Raw genomic sequence first — 19,759 nt, forward strand, 5'->3', positions numbered from 1 at the left:
CGTGTTTCCTGGCATATGGAAGCGGCTCATCTCGTTCCCTTTAAATTCAGCTCAAGAGAGGTGCACAGACTAAACAGAATGCGTTCCAGAACTTTAAGATGATGTTCACTCGAGGAAGATAAAAGTTGGTTGTCAGTCATTTCCATATTATCAAGGTTTCTCACAAATTACGTCATTTTATTTATTTTCTAATTAACCTGTTTTTTAAAGAATGAATACAGACTAAGTGACTCCTGAATAATTTACATGACTTAGTACTTTGATAAATATCAAGATAATATTCTAATAATACATCTCAAATGAAATTAGATTTTTGTATTTTTACAAATAAATAGCGATTTTTTCCTGCACCCATTTAACAATTCAGGTGCTGTTTTTTTTCCTGTGTTTGAGAAAAACACTAAATCATCATTCATGACATGATGTAATTAACTTCCTGCAGTGCAAAGAAACATATGAGCGTGTTCGGGCTTTTGAGCGATATTGCATACCTCCTAGCCTTACTCTATTCATGAATATAGTCAAGTAAATGTATCCTTACAGTTTCCTTAATCACAACTCGCCCTGACTCCCGCTTCCTTTCTGCTTGCTCTTCAGATGCGTGCGAGAGAGAGAAGCAGGCAGACCTCCTAGCAAAAATACATTTAAAAGAAGAAAAAATAAGCAGAGAGGATTTAATTGATGTCATCGCTGTTGGGAATGCCGTTCGGCGTTAAAACATGCTTCCCATACACAAATCCAAAACAGCCTATTAGCACATCAAAGAAGGGCCAACCATCTTCTTTGCCGTTCCGAGAAAACTCACCGGGCCAATTCTGATGACTCAAAGCATTTTAAGAGAAATGCTAATGGACCGACCTGCTTTTATCTGTGCAAGGGTCATCGTCATGATCAAGATGTGCAGGAGGCGGTTTGTTGTTGTTTGTTTTTAGATAGCTATGGCAGGCTTGTTGCTACATGTGGGCTACATACGGGCGCTCGAGCTGCCCCCTTTTCACGGCATGTTACCTTGTCAGCTTTGTGCAGTTAACACTTTGCCATTGGGAAACCTAGTTTACTACCACTGTTTCCAGTGCCTGGTTTACCAGCGATATAGCTAGCGGTAGCTAGCTAAAATGAAAATTTCGATTTTTTCACGTTTTTTTATTTCAGTTTGGCTTTTTTTTGGTTTTGTTTTTGTATTCAGTTATTTTGAAAGGGTTTTTAGAGTGTGTTTGTTGGTATTTCATAGTTTTGTTTTCCAGAAATGCTTCTTTTTAGTTAACTTTTCAGTCGTTTTACATGCGCGTCGCAAAGTTGTGTAATGAAGTAGAGTACACTACAACTCCCAAACAACTGTTTACCCTTTCATTTTCTGGACGGTTGTACTGTAATACCGAAAGAAATACATTTAACATCAATAAAAAGTTAATTTATGAATTCGAGTGACAAAGATGAAGGACAATTTGTTCCATTATTATCGTTGATTTCGTTAGAATAAAATGTATTTTCAGTATGTTATCTTTTTTTTTAATGCACTCTTGTTCTCTTGTAATAAATTCAACTCCACAATCTCCAATTTGCTAGAGTGGTCTATTTTCTTGCTGCCCTCGCACTCTCTGGAAATTGGTTATGACAAAAATCCACTTGTTAATGTTGCCTTACCCTGTTCCATTGCCATGGCTTTGGACGCTGCAGTATTAATTCCTTATTAAGTACAGTATTTATTATTATTACTCCACAGTCTCCACCTTGATGCCCACGATCTCCTCCATGAAAGACTGCCTCTAATGAATCTCGCGAAAAGATGCGATCCAACACCAGCCCTCACATTGCAAATGACTGCCAACTTTCACTGCACTGGGAACATTTCCTCTGACCATTTGAACCTGCGTGAAAAACATAAATTGGATGAAAAAGCAACATCAGTGGCGGTTACATGCTGTGCTATATGCAATTAGGCTGAGCTTGGCACCTCATGATTAAAAGAAAGTGGAGCGTATCACTCATTTCCTCCACTCTGACTGTGCAAGTCCAAGTGGACCTGACCGTCTCACGTCGGAAACCCGATGGTATGTGTCACACCAGTCTGCCTCGCTGTTTATATCAGCTAGCAGCTCACAAAGCCAAAAGACGAAGAAGAGTCAGCGATACACTGACACACTTGGACGCATGAGACGGATTACTTTTATCTAAAAAGCATTAGTATAATATTAGAAAAGCTCAAAATCAGTGGATTCGCATTGCATTTTGCCCCTCATTAAAAAACATTCAATTGCCAAACTGAGAATCAGAACATTATCAGTTCTTAATTGACAGATGAAGAAGCATCGCTGGACTTTACGCACACGCAAATTTTACATGAATGTTGTCGGAAGTCAAGGTAAGTTTGATGTGATTCATGCCGCAGGTAACTCACGAGCTTCTGCTGGCTAGCTTGATTGGCTAAACACATTGGAGAGTCACGATTAAGTCAGTAATCATTGCCTCCATGGCTGTAACCCCATTAAAACTTTGAATAACAAAATGGTAGGCAAATTAATACTGCAAGAGTCTGAACTCTGGAGATAAAATCCTACTTACTAAACAGAACCAGAAACTGGAAACAAATTCAGTTCCATTACGGCATATCAGCCACAAGGAGTGGATTATAAATTTAAAAATGTGTTAACATAGTAGACTTTGCAATATTTATAATATCAGTACTGTGATGTTGTTTGTTTGTTTTCAAACTGGAGTCCTGAGTTTTGATTTTGATTTCCAGAGTAGAGGGAAAAATTTGTTGTCCAACAAGTGGAATAAATATACCATCATGGGTTGAATTGTGTGGGTTTGTCAGCTTAATTAGCGACATGCATCAGTGGTACAGCATCTGTAACGCACACGCATGTACAAAAACAAACGCTGGCGGCACCTCACGGGCTCACAGCAGCCTTGTAGTTGGTGATATGAAGGGAGAGGAGCACCTAAACCGCATGAGATGAAGATGTCTCGGCATTAATACCATGCAAGGCATCCATAAAAAGTGGAGTAATCATTTGACCGGGCTGTGGCACTGTCACACTAACATATACACACACACACACACACACACAAAACTGTGAACATGCTATCACCTTCATGCCGCATCAAAGATGGCGTCTTGGTGGAAGCGTACAGCTTGTCAAATGTGCAGACATACACTAAAGAAGCCAGTAAACACGATCAAACTGTCAATGTTTGCTGCACAGATCTACTTCATTTGACTTGGTCCTGCAACTTGTGTGCTCCTGCATATTTAGACGAGGCAGGCAAATATAAGCAATTGCCCAACGGCTGCAGCTGAGTGGCAGCAATTTGAAAGTTTGTATTGTTTCTTTACCTCTTCTGATGTTGCCATGACAACTTGAAGGGAACAGGAAATGGGGGTGGGGGTCGGTAGCTATACAAAAATAAATAAATAAATATAAAAATCACCTATACAGTAGTGGTTGCGGTTGGTTAGATACATGACGAGGTAGAACCTCGAAGCTCGAACCCAAGCCAGGATGAAGAAAAGTTTCGGCATCTTTATCACTACAATGCAAGGCACGTTGTGTCAAATCTCCACACCATTCATGATCCAGGATGTTAGAAAAATAAAAACCGATACATGGATGACAGGGAAAAAGACGTAGGGACCACAGACCAATACAGGAAAGGTGTGAGGTGAGAGCAATGCAAGGAAGGCATTGAGAAAGAAACACTCTTGCAGGGAAGACGTGAGGGGAAATAACCAATATAGGGAAGGCACCGGGGAATAGAACAAAGCCCAATGAAAACAATCAATCAGACCAACACAGGGATGACATTGGGGAGAAAAAAACGAATGCTGAGATACTGTAAAATTGGGTTGGACTCAATGGAACAGTTTTACTTGCGGGAAAGGAGTCATTTTGTGACCATTGGAAGTTTTATATCTGATTGAATAGCTGACACACGGGGCCCCTCAAGGGTCACTTCTTAGACCCTTTTTGTTTCGTCTGTATGTGCTACCGTTGGGTCAAATTCGAGAGAACTCTAATGTTGACTATCATGGCTATGCAGATAATATGTAATCGTGTCCCAAGATGACGACAGTTCGATTGAGGTGTTGTGTCACTGTCCAAAACAAATAATTCATTCATTCATCTTCCGAACCGCTTGATCCTCACTCGGGTCGCGGGGGGTGCTGGAGCCTATCTCAGCTGTCTTCGGGCAGTAGGCGGGGGACACCCTGAATCGGTTGCCAGCCAATCACAGGGCACACAGAGACAAACAACCATCCACGCTCACACTCACACCTAGGGACAATTTAGAGTGTTCAATCAGCCTGCCTTGCATGTTTTTGGAATGTGGGAGGAAACCGGAGCACCCGGAGAAAACCCACGCAGGCCCGGGGAGAACATGCAAACTCCACACAGGGAGGCCGAAGCTGGAATCGAACCCGGTACCTCTGCACTGTGAAGCCAACGTGCTAACCACTGGACTACCGGGCCGCTCCAAAACAAATAATGAACCAAAATTTCACAAATAAAACAGGTAATTATGGGGGGTCAATAAAAACAGGATTGCTTTTCGTAAAAAACTTTAGTTATTATCTTTTGGATGAAATACTGAAGCTTGCGTTCAAAACATTTTGCGAACGGCACACACACTGTGCTGTATGTTACACATACAGTACAATTGATAATAAATCTTATCCAATCCAATCCACATCACCGGGGACATTCACTTCAGAGACAAAAACGATGGAAGAATAGCAATATGGAAAAATGATATAGGGAAAGAAAGCGAAAGGCAAACCCTCTGTACAATATGTTGGTGTTATAACAGTGCAGAGTTGTTCTGTCACACACAAAAAAAAGACATCTGCTCTCACTGTCACAATCAAAATGTAGATAGCATGCATTTTTCACAGGGGACAGGATAGGGCGGAAGCGGCTTACTCTTATCAGTCCATTCTCTCAGCCAGGACACTTCACATCCACTGCGACAGGACAGCCAGAATGTCACACTGGTACTGTATTACGACTTGCGTGAAGGATTCGACACAGAGCGGTGACAGGGGTGTGATAAGGGGACAAATGCTGCTCCAGAACACTGCTGAAGGTGGTCACCAGGGGGCACTGCGGACCAGTTGTTCTTAGTTCAAGTGCGGGCTCATGCTCTGTCAATATTTGAATTTCTCTGTTCAGCGATTGAGAAAGGTTAAAATTGTAAGTACAACGGCGCAATTTAATGACTCTGAGTTCCTTTAAAATTATGGCATTTAAATGTATTTTCATACAAAATAATACAAACCAATACATTTGGGAGGAAAACACTTTTCTAAATACAAAGATGCTTTACAAGGAGTAAAATGAAATTATATTTAATGTATTATTCGTCTTTTCATGCACCCTGTAATCTGTTAACATGATAAGCTGTTCACTGTAGTAACCGCGGTCCCTGAAAGGGTTACAATAGTGTAGGCGGAATACTGCCCGAAGACCGCTGGGATAGGCTCCAGACCCCTGTGAGGAAAAGCGCATCAGAAAATGGATGGATGGATATTATTTTAATATAAATATTATTTTTGACATTTATTTAACTTCAACATTATATTTAATAATATCTCAAATATGCATACATCCATTAGTTACCTGTGTAGCAATTATTTAGAATTAGTTCGAATATTGAAGCAGCCGTACTAACCAGTCGGCCACTGTGCGGCCTACATTTTGCCCCTCATACATAAAGTAACCAAATATAAAACCTTTACATTTAACAATCTGACAAACAACTGTTTTGTTTTTTTGTTTTGTTTTTTTTTTGGGGGGGGGGTTCCAGCCCGTGAATATGACATACTTTCACGAGCAATTATAAGATGCCCCTGTGTATTCTTTGTGGTAGTCTATATCCATATATTTCCAGCAGGGAGGTGGGGTGGTGGTGGTTTGGGTATACAATAAATATGTTTGTTGAGAGCTCATTTGACAAGGAGCAGAACAGGCTATTACTTTATTTTGTGCCATTTGAGTTGTTTTTATTTCGTCCTCCCTGGTTTCATCCAGCAGATGCCGGTGTGTCTCTGGGGAGAATAACAATAATGCAGGCCGGACAAAAGAAGACAGACTGCTCTCACCAGTTTAGAGTGTTGCATGCAGTCTGAGTGGATATATGGGGACGAACGAGGCAATCCCCTCAACGTGTTTGGACTTGAACCCTTGTCAAATGCTGTGACTAAGTCAGCACGGGTGCTTTTTGAAATATATACAGTAAAGGGGAGGGTCACAAACCACTTACACGGCGGGAATATCATCACATGTGCTCTTTCTTCATTTTAATATCAAATTAAATCCGGAATGAAATCAGTTTAAAAAAGAATATGTATATATTGGATGCAATTCTGACCACACACCGTATTTTTTCTCTGACAGGCATCGCCATGGCAACTATTCCGCAGGTCAACTTAGAAATGAGGCTGACCGAGAGGAAACTACTCAAAAAGCTGAGATGATTCACAGCAGACTGGATTGGGGGGTTTTTTTGTTGTTGGTTTTTTTTTTTTTTTTTACTTTTAGGTGAATAATACGCAGTCACCAGAGCAGAGCTGTTCTCTGTAAGAAAGTCATTTCATGGCTTGGCCCGTTTCCTCAAAAAGAAATAAATAGCTTCTATTCTAGTCTTGCACACAGATGGGGCATTAAATTTTGATAAAGATGATGCAAGAAAAAAACAGGACCATTATATTTGTCTTTAATTTATCCAATTCCATTTAATGCGAACATCTGGTAAGATCAAGGTAAATGATCATGTATAGCATCATTGTGGAATGTATTATGGTTTCTATTTTTGCAATTAAAAAAAAGGACTTTTTGAAATGATTTCTTTTGTCATTTATGAACCCTTTTTTCCCCCTACATTTTTTTGGGGGGGCACATTTTCTTCTGGGGCAAAACACACACACACACATGCATTCAACAATTAAGATCGTTTTCCTGTGACTTAACACAATACAGGTTTAAACAGACGCGGGCAATGTACAGAAACTTCCCTCTGCTCGTCCATTTTCCCGTGACTCATTTGAAGAAAATAACCTACAGAGTCATTCGACGGTTTGAGGGTGTCAAATAAAAGTGGGCTAAGATTGTTTACCCAAGTGGAAATCCTTCAGGCAAGCATTTAATCTCACACTTCTTGTTTCATTTCTGATGTAGAGTGCTGGAGACAGCCATGGCAGAGAAATACATTCGAATAGGGAAGCACTTGCGCACACTCACGCACACAGATTTCAAAGTCCAACTTGAATTTTCAGAGTTGAAGCGCAAAGAAATGGCAACTCTCCTCTTCCGGTGTATGTGGTTAACCTCTGTAGCGGGTCTTTTAACATGTGTTGAAATCACCGTCTGTCCAAATATGAGTCATGCCCGCACACACACACAGATGCACGTCACTGCAGACCGTGAGACCACACAGTCAGCACACGTCTTGGTCTCTCTTGCACGTCTTCGTGCAGAGCAATATTCCATTTTAGACCGCAGACGCTTCTCCACCCCCGACAGATGAAGTCTGCTTTATGGTTCATGCACATAAATATGCATCTGACTCTTTGTAGGATAGGACATAAGAACATGATGCTATATCAGGGGTGTCAAACTTATTTTTGTCGTGGGCCACTTTGGTGTTACATCTTCCCTCGGAGGGCCTAAATAAATGTATAGGTATTATAACTTGTTCACAACAAATTGATGGATTACCAGTTTTGAAATCAGTCAAATCAACTGTAATAGTTTGTTCAATTATTGTTTGAGTGAGTGTTAACAGGGTAACAAAATTATTGCAAAATCTAAACGCTATTTATTACACATGACAGATTTCAGCAAGGATCATGCAAGTTGATACACATGATTTGCTTTCGTGGGTCACATAAAATGATGTGGCGGGCCAGATCTGGCCCCCGGGTCTTGATTTTGACACCTGTGCTCTATATCAATACATTTCGTATCAATATAACCCATTTGCTACACAGTCATCCGAACTATCCATCTGGTGGAACTGCAGTGAGGGAAAATAAAAAAAATAAAAAAAGGCTTGCAAAAGCTAACATTTGGAACTGAAAAAGCCTTTTAGATGAAAAGGTCAAATGTCTTCAACAAACAAGAAAAGTCCAGTTGCCTCAAATGAACTTTAGCAGATTACCAGGACACGAATGATTGAAAATCGATCCAGACAACTTTCGACATGGCATGTTGGCCCATAGCAAAGCAAACGTTCAGAATCGTGTGCGAGCAGTACTTCAGTCCAATCAGTCCCATTGTAAATTAGCTCAAAAGGTTCCATTCATTACGCATTAATGAATGGAACAGGCGATATACAAATATGATTATACACAACATTATAAAATTTGTTCCACTTCTCCCCAGGTGACTGCTCAGTCGTCCGTACTGAGTTTTGTCTTCAGTTGATGCTGCTCCATCCACAAAGACTGACCTGGCTTCCTTTCGGACGTCTTGGCCTGACGCAGCTTGAGCACCAACGCAAGGATGACCAACAGTGAGCAGAGCGCAACAGCCACAGGAAGGCCGATCCACAAGCCTGAATGACATGCTGAGCGAGGGTCACTCTCTCCTGCACAGACGGTAAAGAGTTACATGACCTCATCACACGTATGCAGTACATACTGGTATACATTTTTTACTCTTCATTCCTATTATGTAACTCAATAAGAAAAAAAAAAAACAATATAGTTGAAAGACATATTTACAGATGGAATAAGCATTTGGAATTATTGTTTCCGTTGCATTTACTGATGCTTTACTCTTTTATTTTGATTCTTTGTCCAATCTATTTAGTCTATTTTATATCACATGCAGTATTTCCCAAGTCACGTATTGATATGCAAGGAGTCCTCAAATTGCCATTCTACAGAGGTGACATCACCCAAAATTGTACCAAAGTAAGACCACACTGTAATCTAACATCCATCCATCCATTTTCAGATCCGCTTTATCCTCACAAGGGTCGCGGTGGGTGCTGGAGCCTATCCCAACTGTCAACGGACAGTAGGCGGGGGGGGGGGGGGGGGGTACAATTTAGAGTGGCCTATTAACCTGCCATGCATGTTTTTGGAATGTGGGAGGAAACCAAAGTACCCGGATAAAACCCACGCAGGCACGGGGAGAACGTGCAAACTCCACACAGGAAGGCCGGAGCCGGGATCAAACCCACGACCTCTGCGCTGTGTGTGCACTAACCACTTGCACACTGTGTCGCCTGTAGTATAAAAATAACATACAAAAAAAATAATGACAGCAAGTATGTCAGTCACCGAGTTTGTTGTCTTGTGCCATGTGACGATGTATTCTTACACCGCAGGCCATCGGCCATTGCTAAATGGCACTTAGGACTTCCGCGGGCTGAGGACTCCCTGTACACCGTACTATGCTTTCTTGATATTCTTATTTTCAGTCATAGGAAAACAAAAGAGTTGCGTTTGAATTTTTCTTTCTCGTAATTATACAACTCATGAAGTTACCTTGCGAATATACGCTGATATTCAAATAGCCGGAACTCTCTACTGCCGCTCTCCTCCAGCCATGGGAGAGAGAAGGGAGCCACTCTTCCACCTCGCAGCAATAAAGACCGCGATCTGAAAGAGTGGGCTTCAACACGGTGAGGCTGAATTGGTTGGGCAAAGAGTGAGCAAATCTCAGCCTCTCTGGTCTCTCCCACCAAAAGTCTTTTAAGGTTGAGTTTCTATACGACGTGAACACAGCTTGCCGTTCGCTCTCTCTCTTCTCCTGCCAATACCAGGTGACCTGGAACTCGGAATCCAGGCTTGATTGTTGGCTGATGTGACAAGAGACGGTGAAATTCTGTGATGTGCTCACATTCAATGCCAACTCTTCTTTTCGGACAGACAGGTTGGTGTCTGTCAAAAGTAGCAAAAATGATCAATAAGACATTCTTTAGGTTAACCGGGAAAACTAAATAAAGATTCATCATAAGTCTGCTGGGATGTCGTCGAGCCTGTGGCCATGAATAGGAAAAGTAGGAGAAAATGCCAAAATATGCTCCTACCTGTAAATTTCACAGACAATACGATGGGGCGACCGTCAGCTGAAGCCTTCCGCTCCCATTGACCTTCACGTGCAACTTGGTACTGCTCCACCCGACACTGGTACGTCCCACTATCCCTCTCGTGGATCCTCTGAATTTCAAGACCAAAGACGCTCCGGCTGGGTCTGGACAGACGAAGCCTGCCCTGCAGGCCGTGAAGAACCTTGCTCTCCGGATACCTCAGTAGGCCCGTGTGATCAAGCTCCAATAGCGCCACGGCAGAAGATCCAAGCTTGGCGTAGAACCAGGTGACTTTGTAGAAACAGGAATCGCTGGATGCACCCGAGATCATCTCACAGTTGAGTTGCACGTTGTCTCCTTCTTTTGCAAGGACTCGTTGCCCTTTGTTAGCCAAAAGCAGATCAGTGGCTGCACGAAGGAGAAATTCTAGTTAATCCACGACAAAATAGTGTGGGGCGCATGAAACATTAAAGATCTCACCAGGCTCAATAAGTGTCAGCTGAGTGGTTGCGGAAACCGAGGGGAGATTGTACCATTCGCCGCGAGGATCTTGCAGCCACTCCTCTACCTCGCACACATAAAAACCTTGATCTGAGATTTGAGAATCCCGAATGGTTAACTTAAAATGAAGATCCTTAGTTCGCTGCATGCTGATTCGCCGGCTGTGGTCCAATGTCGATGTTACGATGGAGTCTCGATCCGAGGTTAAGACGGTCACATTTTGGGTCTGTTGTTTCAGTATCCAGGTGATGGCGTAGCGAGAAGATCCAGAGCGAGATGATTGAACTGAGCATTTTATGGTGAAGTCATTGTTGATATTTGTTGTCAAGTCAGGACTGGGCGTCAGAATGAGGTCACTCTCTAAGAGAAGGTGAGACAGGGAAGAGGTTTTATCCAAAATGGCTCATGTACAAAGTAAAAGGGAAATGGAACCTCATGGAATTTGTTGTCACTATTTTGAAGGGTATTTTCTCCCTTTAAATCATTTTAGACTTGCAGCGGGGCCGCTCTGACCACTTTCATAGAACGTCAAGAGTTTGGTTACTTTGCTCACACCTAAGCGGACTGATCTCAGTTCTCCGTAACCCTATAATGCCTTTTGTATCATATTTGATACATGCATTTTCATTATGTAACTCATTCTTTATATTCAATTCAATCATCTGTACCAAATAACAACATGATACGACAACCATATTTTTGTGGATTTTGTTATCAGGTTTAATGAACATCTCAGTTCCCAAAAATCAGATTTTTTTTTTTTTTCGGCTATTCCTTGATGGGTCAGGCATGACAGGGTTTAAACTGATTCACAGATAACACGCAATCCATTTCATCGACAAAATGAGCATGTCTGCAATTAATCTGCGCAACAGAAAATTCAATAATTTAGACAGTCCCTCAATGATCATGTTAACTATGTCCTACTTTCAATCAAATGTTGACATGTAAATTATGGCCGGTGTTCCTTGTCCCTTGCAAGCAATTGACTTCAAGTTTTCTCTACTGACATTTCACTCATTCAAAATTCGACATCCAACCATTTTCCGATCCGCTTATCCTCAGAAGAGTCGCGGGGGGTGCTCGAGCCAATCCCAGCCATCTTTGGACAGTAGGCGGGGGACACCCTGAACCGGTTGCCAAGTAGAGGAAAAAAATCTGAAATCTTCATTCATCTTCCGAGCCGCTTGATCCTAACTAGGGTCTCGGGGGGGCTGGAGCCTATCCCAGCTGTCTTCGGGCAGTAGGCGGGGGACACCCTGAATCGGTTGCCAGCCAATCGCAGGGCACACAGAAACAAACAACCATTCGCACTCACACTCACACCTCGGGACAATTTAGAGTGTTCAATCAGCCTGCCACGCATGTTTTTGGAATGTGGGAGGAAACCGGAGCACCCGGAGAAAACCCACGCAGGGCCGGGGAGAACATGCAAACTCCGCAGAGGGAGGCCGGAGCTGGAATCGAACCCGGTACCTCTGCACTGTGAGGCCGACGTGCTAACCACTGGACTAACGGGCCACCCGTCTAAAATCTTCATTCAAGCTATTTTCCCCATTTCTTTTTAATCACTCTGCCTTCGTCGGACGACATAAAAGGGTTTGTTTACTAGCGGTGCAACAGGAAGTCACTTGAGCCTGAAATACACGCAACGTCTTGGCAAAGAGGTCAACTGAAATCTTTTGCGTCAAGCAACTTGAATTGCTTTGAGATATGCTTTGCAAATAAAAATATCCCAAAACAGTACCGCAGACAAAAAACTGTTTGTCATCACATCGTAACCAAGGGTGTACATGGTTCCCTTCAGAGAGTTCTGAGTTTGATTGGTTTCCCACCTGGGTTCTGCACCATGATCATCAGCAGGTTGGATGGCGGCAGCTTCTTGTGAACGTTCTTCTGGAAAACGGACACCCGGCACTGGTAGCTTCCTGCCTCCCTGTGGCTGGCACCATTGATAAGAAGGTAGTAAATCCTCTCACTGGGTCTGTTGTCAACCCTGAGGCGGTAGCGTTGCTGCTCTCCAGACCAGCTGACGGCACCGTCATAGTACATGGTCAGGATGTTGTCTAAGGTCGACATGCCCCGCTGCAGACTCCAGGAGAGCGTTATGGCGAGATGTGGCCCTTTGACACGGCACATCAATTCCACATCGTCTCCCACAGTCGCAAGGCTCTTTCGACTGATCAAATTCACGCTCACAAAAGAATCTGGAACACAACATTTTCGGGTCTGGTAAGAATGGCAAGTCGTGCAATATAATTGATCATCTTGATGGGCTAGCCAAGCAATTGATGTTGCGAAATTCACCAAGCACATACGTTGTTATGGACTTCCATCGGGCATATAGAAGCTACAATGTGTTAATGCTTAAAAACTAACCCAAAGGGGCCACCGTCAACTTGGTCGTGGCTGATTGGCTGTTGGTCTTGCTACGACTGTTCCATTCAAACACCACACATCGGTACATGCCCGAGGCATCCGGCGTGATCTCATCAAGCTCCAGGACGAAGAAGTCGTCCGCGGGTCGCGTAGCCCTGACCAGATTTGAGACCTCGACAGCGCTCGTCTCCGTGACACCCTCCTGACTTAGACCGATGAGAGCGGCGAACGTGGGTTTCTGCGCTACGTCGCGCTGCCAGCTGACGGAGAGCTGGCCCTTGAAGCCGCGCACTTTGCAGGTCAGCTTCAACGTGTCGCCTTCGTTGACATGCACGGTGTTTTGCATTTCGACTAAGAGTCCACTGGCTGTAATGAGAAGAGATATAACGTGTGAATCCACTGTAGTTGCATTTCGGCAATTTTCTTCTGCTGCAAACTGCAGTTTACGTTGAGAAAAACAAGTTTTTTTGAAACTTCACCCAGGTTGAAAACTGTTTTGATCTTTTTCCTAAGCCTTTTTCCACTTAACCGCTGGGTCAGCTGCCCTTCTTTTTATCTTCTAGGATATCCTTTCATCCAAAATATTTGACTCAGACATCTTAATTTATATTTTTGACAAGGATGTTCTCACTGCATGTCCTTCCTGACATCAACCACAAAAAAAAGCATGGGCCCAGCCTTTATTCATCCAAGACACCTTTCTCTCAGGGCAGCTAGTTTGTTGTCTGTGCCCCGATAGCCCAGCAGATCGCTCAGCTTTATTCCGCTGACAAACCGCCTGTCGCAGTGTGGGTATTATCGGTCGTTAGTGTGCATTTTGTAAGCGATTTCTCACCTCTATTATGAACTCACATTTTATCCATTATATACTCACTTTTATCATCAAGAATGCTTGGTGCACTGTGTGGAAATTTAGGGACGCAACCACCTTTCCGAGGACGTGGTTGGGAGGACATAAGTGTTAAGACTAAACAGTGAGCAAGGGTGAACAGTGAATGGAGCCATCAACACCAGCTGCGACGTGATGTTTTTGGAACAACTGCACACATGCACGTAATTTGCACTCACATACACACACATAGTCAAACAAGTTCAGTGTGTGTTCAACAGCCCCCACCCTTTAGTTTGGACACACCTATGTAGTAGCTTTCCCAATAAATGAGGAGGTGAAGGGGGAGATCGTTATGATTACGTGCGGAGAACTGAAACCGAACGCTTCTCCTTGTTCCCTCCTGGTACCAGAATTGAGTCGCCTGTCTCCTCCTTGTGTTTTATTCCTGAGTGTCAAATTGGACTAACCTGACATTTTTTGGGGATCGTAATATACCTGACGCCTCCAGACTAAGGGTGTGGAAAATAATCGATATTAATCGATACATCGATGCGCACGTGCGCGATGCGAGAGCATCGGCTCATTCACTGGGTACGACGCGATTGGCGGGTGAAATCGCGATTCATCACGATGCATTGGTGGGTATCGGTAAAATCCGATTCAAGCGCCGTTTTATTCATGTTAAACGTCACCTATTTGCCCTTTCCTAGGCGCAATGAATGCACCATCAATGTTTTGCGTTTTGTGTTGAATACATACAGTCCAGTACACATTAACTAGCGAAACACTACGGAAGTTCGCGCAAGCAGCAGCGAGGAAACTACTGTATTTAATGCACCCGCAACATTCAGATCTTATGTTTGGTAATACTACGGCTTCGAAAAGAAAGACGGAAAGATTGATAAAAGCTCCGTAATTCGCAAAGAAAGTCGCACTACGGAGCCATACAACGGCAGCACCACAAACATGCAGACCACTTAAAACGATGGCACCAGATCACCGACAAGTTTCCCGCTCCCGCCTCCCCGTCCAGTTCCTCGTTGGACACCGGAGAAACTCTTGGCAAACCAGGTCAGGATCAGAAAAAAAATCGCCTCTTATTTTGGGGGTCGCCTTGCAGCTCACTGTGACCGCGCAAGGAAAAACTATATATGGATGACTCTTTTGGACATTTCATTTTGACACTCAGTTAGAGTGGTCTGTGTACGCTACAATACACACAGCAGCTTTGATGCTGTGACTGCCACATTGTTTCAATTGTATTTTTTTCTGTCCCATGGAGATGGACATTTCATATAAGACACTCAGTGAGTTGTCTGTTTGTGTTTACACTACAGCAACAGCTGTGAGTCTCAGGTGCCAAATTGTTTACATTTTCTTTGCTCAAAACCCAATTGTGAAAGGGCTTAAATAAGTTGTTTTACACGTTCTACTATTTATAAGGAATAAAGTGGTCTACTTTTTGCAATACCATACTGAATTCCATCTTTTTTTAACTTTTTTTCTTTGCGTATTTGCATCATGTTTAATTGCACAAACAATATCACAACAAATTGTATTGTATCGTATCGGATCGCATTGATTTGAACTAAATGTGTATCGCGTCGTATCACATCGTGAAGACGGTGAAACATATCGAATCGTGTCGCCAGAAAATTCCATGTATCGTTTAAGTATCGCATCGCTGGTAGTGCATCGATGTGTATCGAATCGTCCTCAGTGCTGAGATTCACATCCCTACTCCAGACGCTGAGTCGATGGCCAGGAAGACTGTGGCAACGGCAAAAACACCCTTTCCGTCCTCGGAAAGGTGGTTGCGTCCCTAAACTTCCACACAGTGTACCAAGCATTCTTGATTATAAAAGTGAGTATATAATGGATAAAATGTGAGTAAATAATAAAGAATGTATCTTTATTAAAAGCTGAAGCGTTCTTCATTGCAGGCATAGTCAATTAATGATTGCAAGCATAAGTGTTCTTCTTTGCAAGCATAATCAATTTATCATGTCAGGCATAAGCGAATGTATGATGACTAAAAATAATGAATCCAACAAGGTACAACCATGCACACGTGGACATAGTTGGATATACGGTAACAACGTGACCTGAGGTTGAGACGCTAACGAGCAGGGAGCTGGAGTCTTGGGGTTTGCCTTGCACCAAGTCGCCTTGCTCTCCTCTTTGTTGGGGCCACACTCGGCACATGTACGCTCCCTGGTCTTCAGTGCTGACAGGCTGCAAAATAAAACGGTAATCTCTCTCCCCAATCCTGCTGGCCCTGAGCTCTCCTTGCTTCTCTCGCTGGTTGTACTCAGGCCGCACAGACAGAACGCCCGTGGGGCCTATTCGGGCCATCTCGACACCTGCTCGGAGCCAGGCTACGGAGAAAAACTTCTCCTCCAGCTTTTGTGTGTCAATACTGCATGTTAGCAGCAGCTCCTGCCCTTCCTGCAGAGATGTTTGCTGCACCGACAGTCTCACCACCACAGAGACATTGTCTGGCACGAGCTCTGTACAGCCACATAAAAGGGAAAAAGAGAAAAAATGAGCATAGCGACATAAACAACACACCACACATCCTGTCAGGAAGCCACCACAGAAGAGGAAGACCAAATGTATCTGTCAGCTCATCCAACATGTCGAACAGATGGTGTGCTTAAGCAGCGTCTCACCTATAGCCCACTCACTCAGACTAAAGGTGTGCCTCACAGATCCATCCCAAATCCATTTCTTTTCACATTTACATAAATCAATATTCTGCAAATGTCTTTACCTTTTTTCATGTAATGCAACTTCAACTTGCCTTTGATACTCTCCAACCACGTTTTTAAGATTTCAAAGTGGTTTTGAATGCTAGCAAAGCAAAAGCTGTCATTTTCTGACGACATTATACTCTAGATCGTTATCGCATTTTTTTTTTCTTCATGAATTTTATTTTGACGCTAGATAGTAGGCATGATTTGAAACAAGTACCGGTAGTCTTGGGAAAAACTGACCAGTCAATTCAAGCAATTCTATCAAGTGATGTTGTATTTGGTAAAAATTTATTTCATGTGATCTTTACCCACCATCAAGTGATTTTCACTGCCATTTCACAGAACGCCACTGATTTCATGGATTACATGGATTATATTACCAGTATATATTTATTATGTCGGCCCGACGGCTGTAATTATGTTGAAAAATAACAAGTGAGTTTTATTTTCACCTATATTTGATCAACAAAATGTAAATAAATGTCCATGAACACTTTTGATTGTAAAAAAGAAAAAAATAATAATAATGATGTACAAATAGAAGATACAATCTTATCACAAGGCAACATGGTTTACTGAGGTTTAGGGTTTCAGTTCTATTGTATTTATAAAAAGTACTGACTCATTTAAAGTGTTCAATGTGGCTGGCTATCTTTGATGATGCAATGACAATGGTTGATGACTGGATCTCCTAAAAAGTGAAAAGTTCCTGACCTCTGCCTTTCACAGCTAGTGTGGTCTCCTCTGTCGTCTTCTGTGTAAGCGAGTACCAAGACAGATCGGGATCCTCGATCCACTCTTGAGCGTGGCAGTAGATCCGTCCCGCATCCGACGGCTCCAACCGATCCATCGTCAGCCTGTACGTGGCCTCTCCGACTTTATCCAGTCTTATTAGGCCGGCTTGGTAGCGCCCTTGAAATTCCAGGCCTGGCCTTACCGTGAAGTCCCTGTCCAAAGAGATGATGAGCTGTGCGTCGTCATCATCACCCTCCTTGCGGAGATGCCAGGCAATAGACAGATGGGTGTGCTGGATGGTGTTGCTGGAGGCTTGGCATGTTAACGTGAGCGTTTCACCCTGGTTATAGCGCAGCGAGGTGGAGGTGGCTGATGAAACACTCAGGGAATCGTCAATCACTGCGGCGACAAAAGGTTACTAAAGCACCATCGTACCGGCGATGTCAGTTTTAGATGAATGGCAACTGATTACCTTTCACGGTAGTTATCACGCTGTAGACTCCATCATAACTATATTCGGGGTTGATCACAGCACAGTCGTATTCCCCTTCATCGTCTTTCTGGAGACTTTTTATCTCAAAAAGGACGGAGTTGGGCGTTACATGCGTCAAGGTGATGTCGTTGCCTCTATTGCGGTACACTGCATAACCAAAGGTCGGGTCTTCGGTGCTAATGATGTTCAGGACCATTTGCTGGGCGGGCTTGGTGACGCGGAATTCAAATTCTTTCCTGGAGTCGACATTGGCGAATCCGCTCACGTTGCAGGAAATGAAGAGCCGAGAGCCGGCCACACGGTACAGCGGCCCAGCCTGGATCTCAGTAAGCACTCTGGCATTTCCTGAGTATTGCATAGGAATTAAAAAAAATGCATTAAAAAATTGTAGAGTGAATCTCTTCTTATTCGTGGTTCGTTAATCACCCCCAACACTGGCTAAATGGAAAATAGAAATTACTGTCAATGAATTATGGTGAGGTCATACATCTACACTGCGGTACTAAAATCGTTGCGTGTTAGGAATAATGGTCGAAGATGATATTGAAGTTGTTTTGGGGGATCATATTTTATGATGCATTTATGATTTGAAATATCAATAAAGGTCACTAAAAACATTTTCGGGGAGAAGCACGCTTACTCGTGGCAGGGCTCAGTTTCTATCGCCCTCATTCGCTTCTTTAAAAAAAAAGTACGGTACCTTTATATTTCATTGAACTCATTTGTCAATAAATCAATTTGCCTTGTTCAGTGAATGTCCCTTGACAATGAACAAAGTATCTATGGATCCATCTATCTCTCATCTCGATGTACATTTCAATTTTTTTCCTCCCCCACAAATTTTGCTGTTGGAGACTGCAAATTTCCCCAGTGTGGGACAAATAAAGGTTATCTTATCTTAATATGTTACTGATGATGAAATAAATGATTGTAGAAAAGCAATTTTTTTTTAGAAATACTAATAAAAAAAAAGAAATATAAAAAATGCCTGTGTAATATTTGGTTTGGTTGTGGATTTAAAAACAGTTGATAATTGTGTATTATTTTGGACTATTGTGTTAAAGTTTACATTCAGCTTTTTCTTTAGCTTTTCTCTAAAACAAATTCCAGAATTCACGTAAGCGCTTACATTTCACCGGTACAGTGCTTGACTTCTTTTACATGTACAAGGTGGCCGTAAAGAATGTTGAAACCTGTAGCTAAAAAAGGTTTTCACAATCTGTAAATTTAATAATTTTACAGACAATTATGAAAATCTGTTTTTAAGCCCTTTGATAAAACACTCAATTAAAAAAAAAATCTGGATCATATGTCGTTTTTGTTTTTTTCTTTTTATAAAATAGAAAACATACTTGAGTCTTTGAAAAATAATATACATGAAAGTTTGTTCACAATTTAAATCATTTTCTTTAGTTTTATCTTCACGATCCATCACGGGAGACCTTTACAACAGCAGTAATTAAATGTATGACATACCGAGGAGCAAAAGAGTTGCCATACACAGGAGCAAACAAGGAATCCATAAGTGCAAAAAGAAATTCAGCATCCTGAATCAGCTCGTTGACTCTGTCAATGCAAAGCATATTATGTGTGCGTGCGTGTGTTTGGATGTGTTCTCACGTGAATTTAAGTGGCTTGTGTTTCCTGTGAGCAATCAAGAGGAAGTGCGAAATACTGTATATCCTGCACATAGATTGATTTACCACGATACACAATTAAGTCTGATTGTCACTCATGGTTAAATGCCCCTGTGTTATTTTCAGCGGGGGTATTTGGGGCTAGTAATACTATGACACAAAGTGTCTGATGTCTCACTATCTTGTCAATATTAATAGTTTGGAAAAAAACATTACATTACCTCAGTGAAGATGTGGTAAAAGGCGAATGGAGCCCATCTATTTAAAAAAAGGTTTTATTGGCATCATTTTATTGGCTCATTGGCATACATATTTCAAATCATATTTTTATGATCACTTCCATAATCTGGAGTAAAGACACATCAAATGATTCACGACGGTTAAA

The 19,759-nt window shown here is 42.4% G+C and overlaps 1 protein-coding gene and 1 long non-coding RNA gene across 3 annotated transcripts; both read right to left on the bottom strand.

Moving 5' to 3' along the window:
- Positions 1-392: 392 nt before the first annotated feature.
- On the bottom strand, positions 393-5,744 carry LOC127611964 (uncharacterized). Of its 2 annotated transcripts, XR_007965518.1 has the most exons (4): positions 4,926-5,744; positions 3,341-3,400; positions 806-1,868; positions 393-629 (listed from the first exon to the last, which is right to left on the bottom strand). It is a non-coding gene; the product is annotated as an uncharacterized LOC127611964 (long non-coding RNA). The 2 variants fall into 2 exon arrangements; XR_007965519.1 differs by lacking the exon at positions 393-629 and having other exon boundaries at positions 644-1,868.
- Positions 5,745-7,795: 2,051 nt separating this feature from the next.
- On the bottom strand, positions 7,796-19,379 carry LOC127611934 (immunoglobulin superfamily member 3-like). Its single transcript, XM_052082741.1, has 10 exons — positions 19,214-19,379; positions 17,717-18,082; positions 17,224-17,643; positions 15,859-16,263; positions 12,922-13,287; positions 12,378-12,749; positions 10,522-10,902; positions 10,042-10,449; positions 9,497-9,892; positions 7,796-8,589 (listed from the first exon to the last, which is right to left on the bottom strand). Exons 1-10 carry the CDS (start codon positions 19,281-19,283, stop codon positions 8,393-8,395), a joined length of 3,381 nt encoding a protein of 1,126 aa, XP_051938701.1. The 5' UTR covers positions 19,284-19,379; the 3' UTR covers positions 7,796-8,392.
- Positions 19,380-19,759: the final 380 nt, after the last annotated feature.

Source organism: Hippocampus zosterae, chromosome 12 (assembly GCF_025434085.1).
Source record: "Hippocampus zosterae strain Florida chromosome 12, ASM2543408v3, whole genome shotgun sequence".
Taxonomy (NCBI): domain Eukaryota; kingdom Metazoa; phylum Chordata; class Actinopteri; order Syngnathiformes; family Syngnathidae; genus Hippocampus; species Hippocampus zosterae.

What these genes read in the sequence shown, in the direction of transcription:
- LOC127611934 (XM_052082741.1), bottom strand. Translation starts at nt 19,283, where the DNA reads ATGCTGAATTTCTTTTTGCACTTATGGATTCCTTGTTTGCTCCTGTGT. An exon ending in ACTAGCTGTGAAAGGCAGAG is followed by an intron (nt 16,264 to 17,223) that starts GTCAGGAACTTT and finishes GTGGCTGTACAG; the next exon opens with AGCTCGTGCCAGACAATGTC. An exon ending in GCTGACACTTATTGAGCCTG is followed by an intron (nt 10,450 to 10,521) that starts GTGAGATCTTTA and finishes TCCTTCGTGCAG; the next exon opens with CCACTGATCTGCTTTTGGCT.